This window comes from Bos indicus x Bos taurus, chromosome 28, assembly GCF_003369695.1.
Source record: "Bos indicus x Bos taurus breed Angus x Brahman F1 hybrid chromosome 28, Bos_hybrid_MaternalHap_v2.0, whole genome shotgun sequence".
Lineage (NCBI taxonomy): Eukaryota > Metazoa > Chordata > Mammalia > Artiodactyla > Bovidae > Bos > Bos indicus x Bos taurus.
The window spans coordinates 41,594,874-41,610,165 of record NC_040103.1 but is presented as its reverse complement, the minus strand read 5'-3'; the positions used below and the strand labels follow the sequence as shown (position 1 = coordinate 41,610,165).

Here is a 15,292-nt window from a genome sequence, read left to right as displayed (position 1 = left end):
AATTCTCCAAGCCAGGCTTCAGCAGTACGTGAATCATGAACTTCCAGATGTTCAAGCTGGTTTTAGAAAAGGCAGAGGAACCAGAGATGAAACTGCCAACATCTGCTGGATCATCGATAAAGCAAGAGAGTTCCGGAAAAACATCTGTTTTTGCTTTACTGACTATGCCAAAGCCTTTGACCGTGTGGATCACAATAAACTGTGGAAATTTTTGAAAGAGATGGGAACATCAGACCACCTGATCTGCCTCTTGAGAAACCTGTATGCAGGTCAGGAAGCAACAGTTAGAACTGGACATGGAACAACAGACTGGTTCCAAGTTGGGAAAGGAGTACGTCAAGACTATATATTGCCACCCTGCTTATTTAACTTAAATGCAGAGTACATCATGAGAAATGCTGGGCTGGAAGAAGCACAAGCTGGAATCAGGATTACCAGGAAAAATATCAATAACCTCAGATACGCAGATGACACCACCCTTACGGCAGAAAGTGAAGAAGAACTAAAGAGCCTCTTGATGAAAGCGAAAGAGGAGAGTGCAAAAGTTGGCTTAAAGCTCAACATTCAGAAAACAAAGATCATGGCACCCGGTCCCATCACTTAATGGCAAGTAGATAGGGAAACAGTGGAAAGAGTGTCAGACTTTATTTTTCTGGGCTCCAAAATCACTGCAGATGGTGACTGCAGCCATGAAATTAAAAGATGCTTACTCCTTGGAAGGAAAGTTATGATCAACCTAGATAGCATATGCAAAAGCAGAGACATTAATTTGTCAACAAAGGTCCATCTAGTCACGGCTATGGTTTTTCCAGTGGTCATGTATGCATGTGAGAGTTGGACTATAAAGAAAGCTGAGTGCTGAAGAATTGATTCTTTTGAACTGTGGTGTTGGAGAAGACTCTTGAGAGTCCCTCGGACTGCAAGGAGATCCAACCAGTCGATCCTAAAGGAGATCAGTCCTGGGTGTTCATTGGAAGGACTGATGTTGAAGCTGAAACTCCAATACTTTGGCCACCTGATGCGAAGAGCTGACTCATTTGAAAAGACCCTGATGCTGGGAAAGATTGAGGGCAGGAGGAGAAAGGGAAGACAGAGGATGAGATGGTTGGATGGCATCACCGACTCAATGGACATGGACTTGGGTGGTTCCAGGAGTTGGTGATGGACAGGGAGGCCTGGTGTGCTGCAGTTCATGGGGTCGCAAAGAGTCGGACACGACTGAGCAACTGAACTGAACTGAATTCAATAGAGTTCTTTTACTAAGTAATGCTGGCATTTCTACAATCTATAACATATACAAACACACACACACACACATATAAGGACCTCACAGTTCCCACTCCAAAATTTCAGCCCTGAATCAGGTACAACAACGTGAAACCTATCAGTTACAAAAGAGGTTGGGTTTTGGCAAATGGGGAAGATCAAGATCACTGGTCTAGATGGCTAAACGCTTTTTACGATATTTATTTTACTTCTGTTTGTAACTTTTGGTCATTTTAGGAATGAAGTGGAACCTTTTCTTCCTGAGAATGTCCCACTTTTAGACAAGAGGAGACAGGGTGGTTTTTTGTTTTTTTTCTGTTTCTTTCCTCCATTTGACATCATTAAGAGTTTCAAATATCACAAAACTGATTTGGCTGCAAATAGAGAGACAGTACCAAACAAAATGAAATGACAAACCCAAAGGACAAACAGAAAATCCTAAACAAACCCTCAAGTTTGGTCTTGGGGGTGTTACATACGCCAACGACATATGAGACCATAAACGAAGTACTTAACACAGCAAGGATACAGTACGTGGCCACAGGGTCCCACGATAACCCCGCCTAAATCCCTTGCGGGGATCCTAACAGGTACTGTGCTCACACACTGTCATCAGTAAAATAAAATATCATCCTCCTCTCATCCAGGGGTTCAGAGCTGTAATCAGATGACTTACCCAAAATGAGCTTCAGAGAACTTTCTTTAGGGTTAATTCAAACAGTCCCCAATGTTTTTTTCTTTCAGTCTTGCAATTACATGTTTTTGTATTTATTTATTTTTAAAATCAATCTATTTACTTTAATTGGAGGCTAATTACTTTACAGTATTGTGGTGGGTTTTGCCATACCTCAACATGTGTCAGCCACGGGTGTACATGTGTCCCCTGTCCTGACCCCCCACCTCCCTCCCCACCCCATCCCTCTGGGTTGTTCCAGAGCACCCGCTTTGTGTGCCCCGATTCATGCATCGAATTTGCACATCGAAACATCCATTACCACGTGTGAAATACTCCCCATTTTTAAAGACGGAAACTCAGGACAAACAAAACACGTGTGAAATACTCCCCATTTTTAAAGACGGAAACTCAGGACAAACAAAACACAAAACTCACGTACAATGCTAGCATCCAAAGGAGCAAAGGAACTGGTTCACATGTCTAGTAAAAGCCCAACAACTCTACGCTTTCCAGCAGGCCACCCCACTCAAATATAAAGCAAGTTGGCTTATTCCCAAGGAAAAGCCCCAAATGAAGAGGAAAGTTTCCGGCTGAACACACCAGAGCAACCTACCCTACTGTGTGGATGGAGCTTGTCAACTCCTAAATGTCGATTTGTTGCTCCAGTTGTCAAGTTCTGGGGAAGCTGGTGCTGCTTCGGGGAATTTTGAAGGCAAGATCTCAGGTTAAGTGGCCCGGCAGTTGCTAGGGCCTTACCCAAAAACTCCCCAACAAGGGCTGGGTAGCCATGAGTAGCAAATCTTGAACTCTAACAAATTTTGGTGCAGCTCATGCCGCTCACCACACTATAGGCCGATAAGTGGAGAAATGAGTTGTTGGGGCAAGGATTAACAACTTTATTCAGAAAGCCAACACATAAGAAGACAGTGGCCTCACATTCCAAAGAACCATTCTGCCTGAGGTTGGGTTCTTTTACACTAAAAGGGGAAGGAGCAAAGTCAAACACTTCCTGGTTCCCATCAGCCTCCAGGAGAGATGTGTTAATTTCTTCCTCCCTGTAGACATTCACAGGTGTGCCTGGTCAGCATGTTTCCTGAGAGCTAAATAAAGGTATTTTAGCTTAACGCTCCAGAGAAGGCAATGGCACCCCACTCCAGTACTCTTGCCTGGAAAATCTCATGGATGGGGGAGCCTGGTGGGCTGCAGTCTATGGGATCGCTAAGAGTCAGGCAGACTGAGCGACTTCACTTTCAGTTTTCACTTTCATGCATTGGAGAAGGAAATGGCAACCCACTGCAGTATTCTTGCCTGGAGAATCCCAGGGACAGAGGAGCCTAGTGGGCTGCCATCTACGGGGTCACACAGAGTCAGACACGACTAAAGCGACTTAGCAGCAGCAGCAGCTTAATGCTCCTTACCTGGGAGGCAGGTTTTCCAGAGATGGGCCCTTACCTATAATTTAAGCTTACAGGAAATATCCTTTTAGTGATCAACTTGTAATAGAATACAAAGGTACTTTCCTATTACACTGGTTTTCAAATATGAAACCAGCAAACTTTAAGAAGCACTTAATTAGGAAGTAATCTTCAATAAGCTAGAATGTGGCCTCCATAACCACATTTCAAAATATATCTGTATTGGTTTTCTCTTAAATTCAAGCATCATTTACATTTATATAATAGAAAAAGTGAGGATTCCTCATATTTCCAAAGAAGTGCAGAGTTGAACATGGTTCATATTTTATATACATACAGACATGGTAACATTTGATATATACATACATATATATTCTACCAGTTTTCTTGTTTGCTTTGAAAAAAATGAACTAGTTCTACATGCATGTTTCACATATTACTAACTCATTTGTACATGTTCCCTAATGATATATGTACATTTTTCTCATTCTTAACAGCCACCAGGGAAGCCCAAGAATACTGCAGTGTGTAGCCTATCCCTTCTCCAGAAGATCTCCCCAACCCAGGAATCGAACCAGGGTCTCCTGCGTTGCAGGTGGATTCTTTAGGAGCTGAGATACCAGGGAAGTCCCTTAACAGCCACAGAGTATTCTGCACACAGGGAAGGAGGAAGGCCATACGTAACACACGTGTATTTTCCTCCTTTATCCATGCGTGTGAGCCTTGAGGTTACTACCGCAGTGGTCCCTAACCTTCCTGGAGCCAGGGACCAGTTCCGTGAAGGACAGTTTTCCCACAGATCGGCAGTGGGGGGGGGGGGGGGCGGGGGGGAGTGGGGTGGGGATGGCTTTGTGATGATCCAAGCACACTACATGTGTTGTGCTTGAATAAATGTCTTGGAAGCCCAAGAACACTGCAGTGGGCAGCCTATCCCTTCTCCAGCGGATCTCCCCAACCCAGAAATCAAACCAGGGTCTCCTGCTTTGTAGGTGGATTCTTTACCAGCTGAGATACCAGGGAAGTCCCTTAACAGCCACAGAGTATTCCATTTCATAGAAATGCAGTAATTGTTATCCAGCCCTTAGATGGCCATCTAAGCAAAAGTCCCATTTTTCATGCTAAGGCATTATAAATACACTAGAGGTAATAAATGTCAACTCGATAGTGTGTGTCAAACCTAACAAGCACAATTAAGCTTGCCAACCAAGTGATTTCTGATTATCACTTTAGGGTGTTTCCAATCTCCTGTTATCACGAATATGTCAGGATGTATCCTCACCCTTTGGGCCTCTGTCTGTGTACCTGAAGAATAAAATAAATGCTGCTAAGAGGAACTGCTGTCCAAAGAGTCTGTTCTGATTGACACTAACACTCACAAGTCACATCCTTTTGAGCTTGGGTTTGGATTGGGAGAATTCAGAAGTCATCAGAAACCAAACCAAGATATAAGGTCCAGACACAGCTGGACAGTAGCAAATGTTTGAAGCCAGGACACTGGACATTCCTGGGCCATTCAGAAACTTGTGAAGCCAGTTCTGAAAGAGCATCAGAAATATGGTGAGCAACTAACTTGTTCCACAAAACACCTTTTATGGCACCGATTCATTCATGGCAGGAAGGAGGGAAGGCCAGGCTTTCTTGCCTACTACAGCCAATTTAAGCCTAACTTACGTCTTTGAGCAGAGACTTGACAGAGGCTCCAACAGGGGGCGGATTCAGTTTCTCCATGACAGTCATGATTCTGTGACTGTCCAGAAGAAACAGTTCTCTAAAGCCTCTTTGAGAACCTGAGCAGCTCAATCTGCCTGATCCTGCCCAGCTCAAGTTGGCCTGTTATCTTCCCTGACTCCTGCAAGAACATTTCAAAGAAAACCCAAAGAACACATAAGCTGAACTGCGGTCCTTTCTTGGGGTATCCCTGAAGCACTGAGGTGTTTGAAAGCTTTGTACAGTTTCTGGGGAAATAGTCTTTTAAGAGATGTAGCACAAACACCAACAGTCCTCAAGAGCTCCTCACTGACATGAGAAATCATCAAGTGAGAGCAGCACATCTGATTAATCTCAGGGACTATGTGACTGCAGTGGGAGCCAGGGTGCTGGCCCCTTGTCCCTGCAGAGGGGACACTCGGGACACAGGCAGTGCTTCCATCCAAACAGGAACAAATCCCGGGCTCAGTGCACACAGTTAACCACAGCTTTTTATTGCGATTCAGGAAGAGCCTGCTGCTGGCAGGCAAGCTCACTGTCCCAGCCTGCCCAGGCCTTCTGCTGCATGCGTGACCGCATTCGTGACTGTGTTGGTCACTGTCTCAGTGACTTCCTTCACCACTTTGTCCCCCGACTCGTGGGCCTTCTTTAAAGCATCAGCAATGGCTGTTGGGAAGGAAGAAGAAGAATGTCCAGGTGAGCAAAGAAAGCAATTCAAGTCACTGGCGTGCTGGTGTCACCTGGAGCGTCCTGTGGGACGTGGCAGTCTCACTGGGCTGCGCCCTGCGCGCGTTGTGGGACAGAGCAGAGCGCAGCTCCCAGATGAAGGCATTCACACTGGGCTGTATTTCTCCAAACAGCCTGCATTTCTCCAACTATTAGTGAGATAGGGCATCTGCTTGTGGGTGTACTGCCTACTCAGGCTTCATTTTTCTGTGAACTGTCTGTTTATATCTTTTGGTCATTTTTATCTTGGGTTATCATTTCTACTACAAATATTTTTGTTCACTTTGTGGTTTTTCTTTTGATTTGGCTTATGCTATTTTCTTTTCACTATGGAAATTTTTTAAGTTTTATACTGTCCAATTTAGGAGAAGGAAATGGCAACCCACTCCAGTATTCTTGCCTGAAGAATCCCATGGACAGAGGAGCCTGGTGGGCCATGGTCCATGGGGTCGCAGAAAGTTGGACACGACTGAAGTGACTGAGCACGCACTGTCCAATTTACCTAATATTTCCTTTATGGCCTTTGGATCTCTGTCATCATTAAAAAGATCCTCCATTCTCTGAGACTATGCCAAAATCTATGTTCTTTTCTATGAATTTAATAATTTCATGTATTTATATTTAAGTCCTAATCCATCTGCAAACTATTTTGTTGTAAGGAGCAAGACACACACAAGCTTTGTACACTGTGATACAGAAACATATAAACATTTAAATAAATACGTATTTGTACAAATATATAATTTATGTCTCCAATGTTTCGTCCCAGCACACTGCCACCTGATCTTTGGTGACACCATCCTATTAACATTCCACAGAGAGAACTATCTAGATGGCTCCTGCTGTAGCAAGTACAGTGTGAGATCTAAGACGAGCGCAGATAATTGTACCCCAACTGAAAGGAAGCAACCTCGGGGTCAGGCTTTGGCCTGATTAGGCAAGGAACAGGTTGCTGCCAGCACCCAGCTTCCCTCATTCCCACCCCGAACTTGGCCTTACCTTTCTCTCCAGCCTCCTTGGCATGATCTATCACCTCCTTCACCACTTCCTCCACAACATGAACTGCAAAGACGAGACAAGCCCAGAGTGAGAGCACAGTGTAAGCTGCCTGTCCTCACAGCAGGGCCCAGACAGCCCTGGGTATCAAAAGGGCCTCAGGGATGCTACTCAAGCCAGGACAGGACAAGCTGCTCATCAAGAAGCCCCAGCTGGCTTCCTTCAGAGACTGGAGTGGGACCTGGCTGCTAGCAGCCAAGCTGGTAGGGCACAGGGCTCTCCGTGTCCCTCGCCCAGCAAGGCCTGGAATGCTGACTAGCAGGCCTTCCTGTCAGCTAGGGACCTGGAGCCAAGGCTGGGCCCATTTCCTGGGTCACCACACCTCTCAGGTGAGCTGCTCTTCTGTCTATGGCTGAATGGGGGCCGCAGCAGGAGGCTGAATGTCAAAGCTTCACCCCCACCACCACCACTCCCCGCCCACGGCAACACCAAGTCCCCCAAAGCAATTCCTCAAATAAGACAAAACTCTCTGCCCTCCTAGGGTGGTAACATGCTAGAACTGAAAGATGTTGGGTCAGAAGAACTATTTCAGATTCTAACTCCTAGAATTAACTCCACTGCTTGGGTTCCCTTGTCCTGGGAATAACATAGCGTTCAGAGAGCTGGTCAGGATCAAAGTGGACGGTCAACAGCGGTTGCAAAGCTAAAATGAAACGCAGACATGTTTGCAGCCGTTTAGAAAGAGAACAGCAAACTTGGGCACAAGCTGTTTTTCACAAAATGTCAAACGGGTAGGGCTTGGATCAGCTTCCCTGTATCCAAGGGCCGATGTACAAAAAAGAGTTTCTGGGGACTTTGAACAAACTGAAAATGTCCTTTGTGTAAACTCTGGGGGCTGACTTTGAACACAATCAGACTTGGGGATTCTTAAGCAAGAAATCTTTGAAGCTTTAAAGTTATGGTAAAAAATTAAAATCCACCTTCCTTTTCCTGTAGCATCTATAGGATACTTAGAATAAGCTCTTTTAACATGAAAGCCTCCCACACGCTGCCGGTTTCCAGAGGCAAGGAGTCAAGTCACCAGCTGCTCACCCAGCACTTTGGCTCCCCTCCTGTCCCCTCCTCTGAGCTGCTGCCTCCGTCCCACAGCCACAGACCCCAGGAATGTCAAGCCTGGGGGGTGGGGGGCGAAACAGGTCTGACCAGGAGGGTTGCTGGGGCAGCGGATGTCTCATGGCTCCAACTGGTTTAGCTTCTACAGTCCCCTACCTCCATCCCAATGGAGCTGATCATCCTTGGTTCCCCGTGGGGCCAAAGCCTGCCCCCATCCTGCTGGGGTCGGCTTTTCACTGGCCCAGTCAAGTCTGTCCTGAGTCCCCCAGTGGGAAGGAACAGTGCAAGGGGAAAGGGGCCCCAGGGTCCTTACCAGCTTCCTCCGTGGCCTTCTCCGTGCGGTGGGCCAGGCCCTCGGCAGCTAGCTTCCCCAGGCCTCCCAGCATTGTGTGGCAACAGGTAGTAATCGAGCAGGATGCTGGGGCCTGGACCAGTCTGCTTTTATAGATGCCTCTGATGCCCGGCCGGGCGCCAGGACACGAGCGCTCACGCTGGTGGTGAGTCAGCACAGGCTCAGAAGGAAGAAGCTGGGTGGGGCCACCCCACTGCTGTGGCTGGGGAAGTGCTCCTCTGGCAGCATGAGACCCCCACACCCCATAACCTGAGACCCCATGAGGGGCAGGGACGGGAGCATGAGGCCGGACAGAGCTTGGTTCTGGGACATACCCCTCTCCCGAGGTAAGAGGCCTTAGTGTCCTGTGGGGTGAGAGGCATTTGGGGACCTCAGCCCTGCCAGTCCCCTGGACTCATGGCAGTCTGGGCACAGTTGTGTATCCAGACAAGGCAGAGAACTTCCAGCCTGCTGCCTACTATCCGTAGGGTGGCCTACGCAGGGGTGTAGCATTTTGTAAGCCTGGGGACCTGGGCAGCCCCCAGCCAGGAATACAAGTGGAGTGGAGACCGCTGCCCTTCCTGTTCCCAACAACTCAGCTCAGCAGAGTGGCCTTGCAGCCTCCACTGGACAGTCTGGGGGAGCAGGGAAAATGAAGGTCATGCCTGGCCCAAGGCAGAGAAGGTTGCAACGTTGACCAGAAGTCTAGTCATCCCTGACTTGCAGTTACCTGGTTCTCACTCACGGGAGCACCTGGATGGCCCAGCACTGAGGCAGCCTGCAGGTAAGGGAACCCAGTCCTCCTTGCACTTTGGGGCCTGGCCTCTTGGGGAAGCCCTGTGAAGTCAGAAGTGCCCACCCAAGAGGTCCTAGAGGAGTAAATGGAGGACCCTGCCACCATTTGGGGATGTACTTCTGGCTCTAGCAAGAGTTGCCAGAAAGAAGCTCTACCAGTCCCTGAAACATCACATGCTTAGGGAGCCAGACTGCCTTCCAAGTTACTCAGGATGGAGAGAGATGCCTCAGGCCACGTATCACATGCTGCTTCCCTTAGTCACTAGCCCAGCTGAGCCTCAGTTTCTTCATCTATAAAATGGGGGCATCCATGCCTTCCTGGCCTTGTCACTGATAGTTGGTGGGGCCAGGCATGCAAACTCTTGGTAAACTTCCATTCCCACCCTCTTATCAGTGATGTGCTAGGGATGCTTGGCAGTGAGCCCTGACCAACCAATGGGTGGAACAAAGAGTGGCAGGGGTATAAGGCTGCCTCGGAGTGAGAGGGCTAGGAGTCCTGGAGGGAAGGCCCTTCAAGGATTTGCTTATCAAGTCCGGGCCTGGGGCAGGAGTTTGAGGCTGCTCCCCCCATACAGGCTCCCTTACCCCTCAGAGGAGTCCAGGAGGGAGTGGCGGGGTCTAATTAGTGTTTACCTGACACAGGCTTAAGGAGTCGAGGCCCTCCCACATTCCTGAGTGGTGCTGGGAGGCCCTGGGCAGTGGCCAGCCGCCCTAGGGCGGGCAGTGGAGAGTATAGCCAGCAGGAACTCTGGGTCACAAGGCCATAGCCCCACACATGCCATAAGCAGGAGCTGATCAGGTCTTAAAAAACTTGGAGAGTCCCTTTAAGAAAAAGAATATTGCTATCCATGTGAATACACACACACACACACACACACACACACACGTTTGACCCTGTAGACTCAGAAGTGGCCATGAAAGTGAGGGGCCCTGGAGTTTAAGCAGGTCCAGATGACTCTGGCCTCCCTGTTACATCCAAATCCCAGAGAGCTCTGCTCATGGTTTTGGACAACGCTGCCAAGGATGGGGGCGCTTCTGGCACATGGCTGGTGGGAACTGGCCGGAGAGCCCCGCAGGATGCTCCCTGGGCCCATCAAAGCCCCCTGCCTGTTCCCTCTGAGGTTGTGTGTGTCCTCCACCCCTACATGGGTCCTTTGTGCTGCACCCCTTGACAGGATGGCAGTGTCAGCCACCAGCTCTGGGATGGCTTCCAGACCCCATGACCCCACCCCGCCAGTGCCCACCCTCGGGGACTCGTCACTGTGGCCCTCTCCTTGGGAGCTCACCAGCTCGACAGGCCCATTAGGGCTCGGCCACTCAGCAGGACTCTGGCCCCAGTCCCAGCTAGGAGCCCTCGGCTACACTTTTCCTCCTCCCTGTCAGACTGCTGTTCCCTTCACTACATCCCCCGGCCCATGGGACCCTCTCCTCCTTAATGCACGGCCCTGGTGTGAGCACCCAGACTCCAGTGACAACATATCACGGCCCCAGATCTCCTGACAAGGCTGGGTTCAGGTACAGATCCCAAATGCAACAGGGAGAGAAAAGGCCTGGAGAGCTCAAGCTGCCCGAGACTGGATCTGGGCCCCAGCCCTTGGTGCTCTGGCCCACTTCTAGTCCCACCAGCCTTCCCACTGTAGCTCTGACCAGCTCTCTGGCCTCTCAGCTCAGCTCAGCCCATCCGGGCTCCCTGACGGTGGACTCCTTTCCAGCCCAAAGAACCTAGGACAGTCTCACACCCTCCTAAGAAGGATTCTGGTCTAAGGGGTTGGGCTTGGGCTACTCCTACCTGGATGAGGTTGGAACCACCCCATCTGGGAAGAAGCCTGTCATGATGGGTCCCCACAGAGCAGCCCTTGAACACGGGCAGCCGAGTCAGCTTGTCCTGAGTCAGAAGGTCAAGTCCTACACTTGGGGCTGTGAGAACTGAGCTTTGACAAGCATCAACTAATTATTCAAATGGAATCTGCTCAACAACCCAGTCTGGCAAAGGATCAGATGACTCCATCATCAAGTCAAGGAGGGCCAATTTTTCACAAGCAATTTGCCAACTGAGCAATGAACAATTCTGGGGGGAAAAAAAGTTAAAGTATGCTTAAATACTTAGGGCTGTCTCACATCTGAAGCATGATAAATTTTTTTTCTCCTGTGACTGCAATTGTCATGAACAGCAAGAGTTTTATAACTGTCAGCCTGCCTATGCTTTCTCCTACTTCTACTGCATGGATTTGAGCTCCCAGTACATACAGAGCCCTGTATGTATCTTATACATACAGACCCCTTCCAGTCACAGGGGAGCCAAGAAGAGATTCCTGGAGACCTGGTTTGTCAGTCACCTAGCAACCCAGCTCTCATACACCCATGGGCAGAGGGCACATCAGAGGGGTAGCTGAGGAAATGGAGAGTTCACAAAGGTGTGGGCAGAGTTAAGGGAGTCAACGAATGATGGCGAGGCTGCTAGGATTTGGAGCAACGGGGGACCCTCGGCCTGGAGGGGCTGTAGACCCTGATGCGAGCTCCAGTTGTCAGAGAGGGTCAGCAGACAGGAGCTGCCACTGTCAGCGGAGGAATAAGGCCACTGCCCAGCCATGCCCGGCAAGAAGGGAGCAGGAGGAATAAACTCCTCTCTTCTCCATCTCCTACGGATATCCCCTACAGCCGAACCCAACAAGTCTCGAAGGTAAGGGAGCCTGGGAAATGCGGTTCAAGAGGCAAGTTCCCAGGGCGAGGGCAGGAGTAAACGGCACAGAGCATGTGGATTCTCTATAAACAGAGAACAGCAGCTTAGCCTGCCAGACTTCCAGGCCTGGAAGCAGCATGACAGCAGCTTACATCCTAAAGAGCCCCATTTCCCCTTCCTGAAACTCCATGGGGCAACGAGGAACAACACAGCGACAAAGACGCAGCACAGCCTTAAATAAATAAAAAGGAGAAATTCCAGTGAGATAGAAATCAGACTTACAGGAATTATTCAGGCTCCTGTGGCAGAAGGCACTGCAGCCATATCTAGAAGACACTCCAGGCAGAAAGCGTGAGCTGAAAATTTCAAACCCAGTTGAGAATAAAGTATAAAGGCTACAGACTAACATTTCCACACATTTAAGAACACAGAATATGGTTCACATGAGCTCTTCTTTCTTAATTTTTAACTTTTTAACCTTTTTAAAAATAGAAAATGCCACACACAAAAAACAGAACACCATGAACCCTCATGGACACAGTGCTGTAACCCAAGGGGCCAGACGTCTTCTCAGTTCATCTGAAAATATTTCATTCTTGAGGAAACTTCTAGAGGACTAACTCCAACCAACCAAGAGATAATAGAAAACATTTCAACAGAAAATGGCAGATTGCTTCTAGTATCTTCAGTTACAGATCTAAGACAAAACAAAGGTGTGACGGAATGGAATGTAAATGCCATGTATTTTCACAAAGTAGAAAAGAGACAACTAACAACAACCAAAAAAAAAGGAGAAAGGGAGAGAAGGTGGAAAGCAGAAAACTCTGCCCTTCTCATCTGTAATTTGATGGGAATCTGAGCTAAAGTCCAAAATGTGATGTTAGTGACTTTGTGCTTGGCTAGTTCAGGGAACTGGGATTTGGAGAATCGGGAACCCCCCAGGAACTGCTACTGCAAGAATCATCTTTGGAGATCTGACCAAGACCCAGCAGGTGCAGTGGCCACGGCCTGCTTCTCCTCAGCCTGTCTGGGATTCACTAACTTCATGAACCTCACGGAGACAGGCCTGGGCTCCTACAGGCTCCCAGGGCTCCCTAGCACCACGTCCACCTTGTCCCAGACATAGAGCCAAAGACAAGTCCAACCTGGCCGCACCCCCAGGGCTCAGTGTTGGGGGAATCGGGGAATGCAGGGAGCATCCCATGCACAGGGGCAGAGAGACGTGCAGGGGCTGCACTGTAGAGAAGGCACTCGAGTGAGCCTAGCATGGCAATTCTGTTATCTGGTAGGAGAACCACCGGACCATCATCCCTGCTTTCATTCGGCGGATGCTGCCAGAGCCCCACGCTAGGCACTGGGCACGCACTAATCAGCACAGGGGACTTGGCTGGGCCTGTGTACAACCATCACAGCAAAACACACAGGAGAGCCCCTCACCACCAGCAGTGGCCAGACCCATTCTGTGTTTGTTGGGGGCCAATCTGGGAAGCTGAGATCTGATGGACGAAAGAGCAGCAGCCACCTAGACAAGGGTGATTTATAAGGAAGGATGGACAGCATTCCAGGTAGAAAAAAAAAACAGCACACATAGACTGAGGTGAGCTGAAGCATGAGGCCAAGGGAAATGAACAAAGGTCAACATGGCTGCAACTGAGAGGGAGGGGGCATTGAGCAAGGAGGCTGAGGAGGTGAGTGAGGCCAGCAAATGAAGGATCTTACTATCATTGAGGCAACATCAGGATTTCAGCTTTCCTTTGTAATAGAAACATACTTCACAGCAGCTTCCTGGCTTCCCTGGTGGCTCACACGGTAAAAGCGTCTGCCTGCAATCCTGGAGACCAAGGTTCGATTCCTGGGTCGGGAAGATCCCCTGGAGAAGGAAATGGCAATCCACTCCAGCACTCTTGCCTGGAAAATCCCATGGACGGAGGAGCCTGATAGGCTACAGTCCATAGGGTCGAAAAGAGTCGGACAGGACTTCACTTTCACTTTCACAGCAGCTTAAACGATAAGAAAACTGATCCTTTTGCCTAGTGTGCACTGGTTAAGTTAGGGACTCAATAAAATAACTTGGGATATAGGTTCTTTTCATACTTCTGCTCTGCCCTAATCAGCCAGTTGGCTTTTCCTCTGGCTCCTTCCTCCTGAGGTTAGAAGTGGCTGCCAGAGTTCTAAGCATCATTTCCGGTCACAAAAATGTCCAGTGGAAGAGGAAGAAATGCTTTGTCTTTTTTTTTGAGGATGAAAATCCCTTTCCTGGAAGTCTCCTGGTCCTCAGACCCGACTCCTCCTCTCTTGGTCTGAGATGGCTCACACACTCATTCCTAAAGCCAACACTCAGAAGGAAAACAGGATTAAGAAAGACTGTTGGGCCAACTGGGATTTCTCCTGAGTCAGTCAGGGGAAGGTTGCCTACCAAAAAGGATCTGAGGGCTCTGACAGTTCAGCCCCACCGGCCTCGGGTGTGGCCCCACGTGATCTCTCCCAACCCTGGCATCCTCTCCTGGGGGCAGGGGCTCCTGGAGATGCTGGATGCACCTCCACATTACTCCAGGTATCTCTTCCAGGACCCTCCCTTTAGGTCTTTGCCCGTTTTGTAGACCAGGTGAGGCCTTCTTTGGGGAAGTCAGAAACAGGAACAAACCATGAAACTGAGCTTGGCCCTGGGGTGAGGGTGACAGATACCAAGGATTAGGGAGAGAACCTATTGCTTCCTTGGGAGGGATCTCGGATTGGAGAAAGGAAAGGTCCCTGGAGCAGATGGCTACACACATACAGACCTGGGCTGGGGGGTGCGAAGGGGAGGGCTGCGGGGGTGGACACGACACTGCCCCCTGCTGGCAGGTCGCGGAAAGCCTCTAGGAAAGTATGAAGCAAAGATGAAGCTTTTTTTCTATCAGTCTCCCCTGAACTGGAAGTGCCTTGTAGCCAACATCTTGTAGCCAGAGTTGAAACGACATGGCTATGTATGTACTCGTCCAGAAGAGAACAAGATCATACGGACGGAGGGAACAGTGTGTACAAAGGCGGGGAGGTGGGGAAAGGGAATGGGGCGTTACCAGCCAAGGTGTGCCAAGGGTTCGGATGAAGAGGGCCGCCAGCGCCCGGCGCCAGGGCTGGGCTTATCCTGCGGCAACGATGAGTCACCCACCAGCAGGATTTACCCAGAGCTGGTATCGCGTGCATGAACACGTAGACACGTGCAGGGGAGGTTGGAGGGAATAAAGTTTGCGCCAACTCTAGACCGTCTTGGGGACCTGCCCGACAAAAACGCCGGTCTCCACCCTAGGTCAGAAGATACCGGTGCATCCGGAACGGAAGGGGTGTCAACGGGAGTGGTCTAGCGCGCGCACGCACTCTGCCGGGTGCCTGCGCTTCAGGCTCACGTGCAACACGCTCACGTGCACCGCCCTGTGCGCCGCAGGGCCCTCCCAGGGGGCGTGTCGTGGGCGGAGCTCTTGGCGGCCGCGCCAACCAACTCAATCGGGCGGGGCCTAGGTCTTCGGGGCGTGTCCTCGCCCTCCTGCTGCCGCCCGGTGACTCACCGCTGGGTGCGGCAGTCGCACAAACACCGGACGGGCTGGTTA

General features: G+C 49.7%; 1 protein-coding gene across 3 annotated transcripts; it reads right to left on the bottom strand.

Annotated features, from left to right (window-relative positions):
• Nucleotides 1-5,537: 5,537 nt before the first annotated feature.
• Nucleotides 5,538-13,585, bottom strand: FAM25A (family with sequence similarity 25 member A). Of its 3 annotated transcripts, none has more exons than XM_027530664.1 (4): nt 11,988-13,583; nt 8,213-9,847; nt 6,790-6,852; nt 5,538-5,730 (listed from the first exon to the last, which is right to left on the bottom strand). In XM_027530664.1, the coding sequence occupies exons 2-4, from the start codon at nt 8,283-8,285 to the stop codon at nt 5,597-5,599; spliced, it is 270 nt and encodes an 89-aa protein (XP_027386465.1). In that variant the 5' UTR covers nt 8,286-9,847; nt 11,988-13,583; the 3' UTR covers nt 5,538-5,596. The 3 variants fall into 3 exon arrangements, 2 of the variants coding, with proteins under 2 accessions (XP_027386465.1, XP_027386464.1); XR_003509183.1 differs by having other exon boundaries at nt 5,540-5,730; nt 6,790-9,847; nt 11,988-12,061; nt 13,425-13,585; XM_027530663.1 differs by lacking the exon at nt 8,213-9,847 and having other exon boundaries at nt 11,988-13,584.
• Nucleotides 13,586-15,292: the final 1,707 nt, after the last annotated feature.

What these genes read in the sequence shown, in the direction of transcription:
- FAM25A (XM_027530663.1), bottom strand. Translation starts at nt 12,114, where the DNA reads ATGTTAGTCTGTAGCCTTTATACTTTATTCTCAACTGGGTTTGAAATT. An exon ending in CAGGAGCCTGAATAATTCCT is followed by an intron (nt 6,853 to 11,987) that starts GTAAGTCTGATT and finishes TCGTCTTTGCAG; the next exon opens with TTCATGTTGTGGAGGAAGTG. An exon ending in CAAGGAGGCTGGAGAGAAAG is followed by an intron (nt 5,731 to 6,789) that starts GTAAGGCCAAGT and finishes CCTTCCCAACAG; the next exon opens with CCATTGCTGATGCTTTAAAG.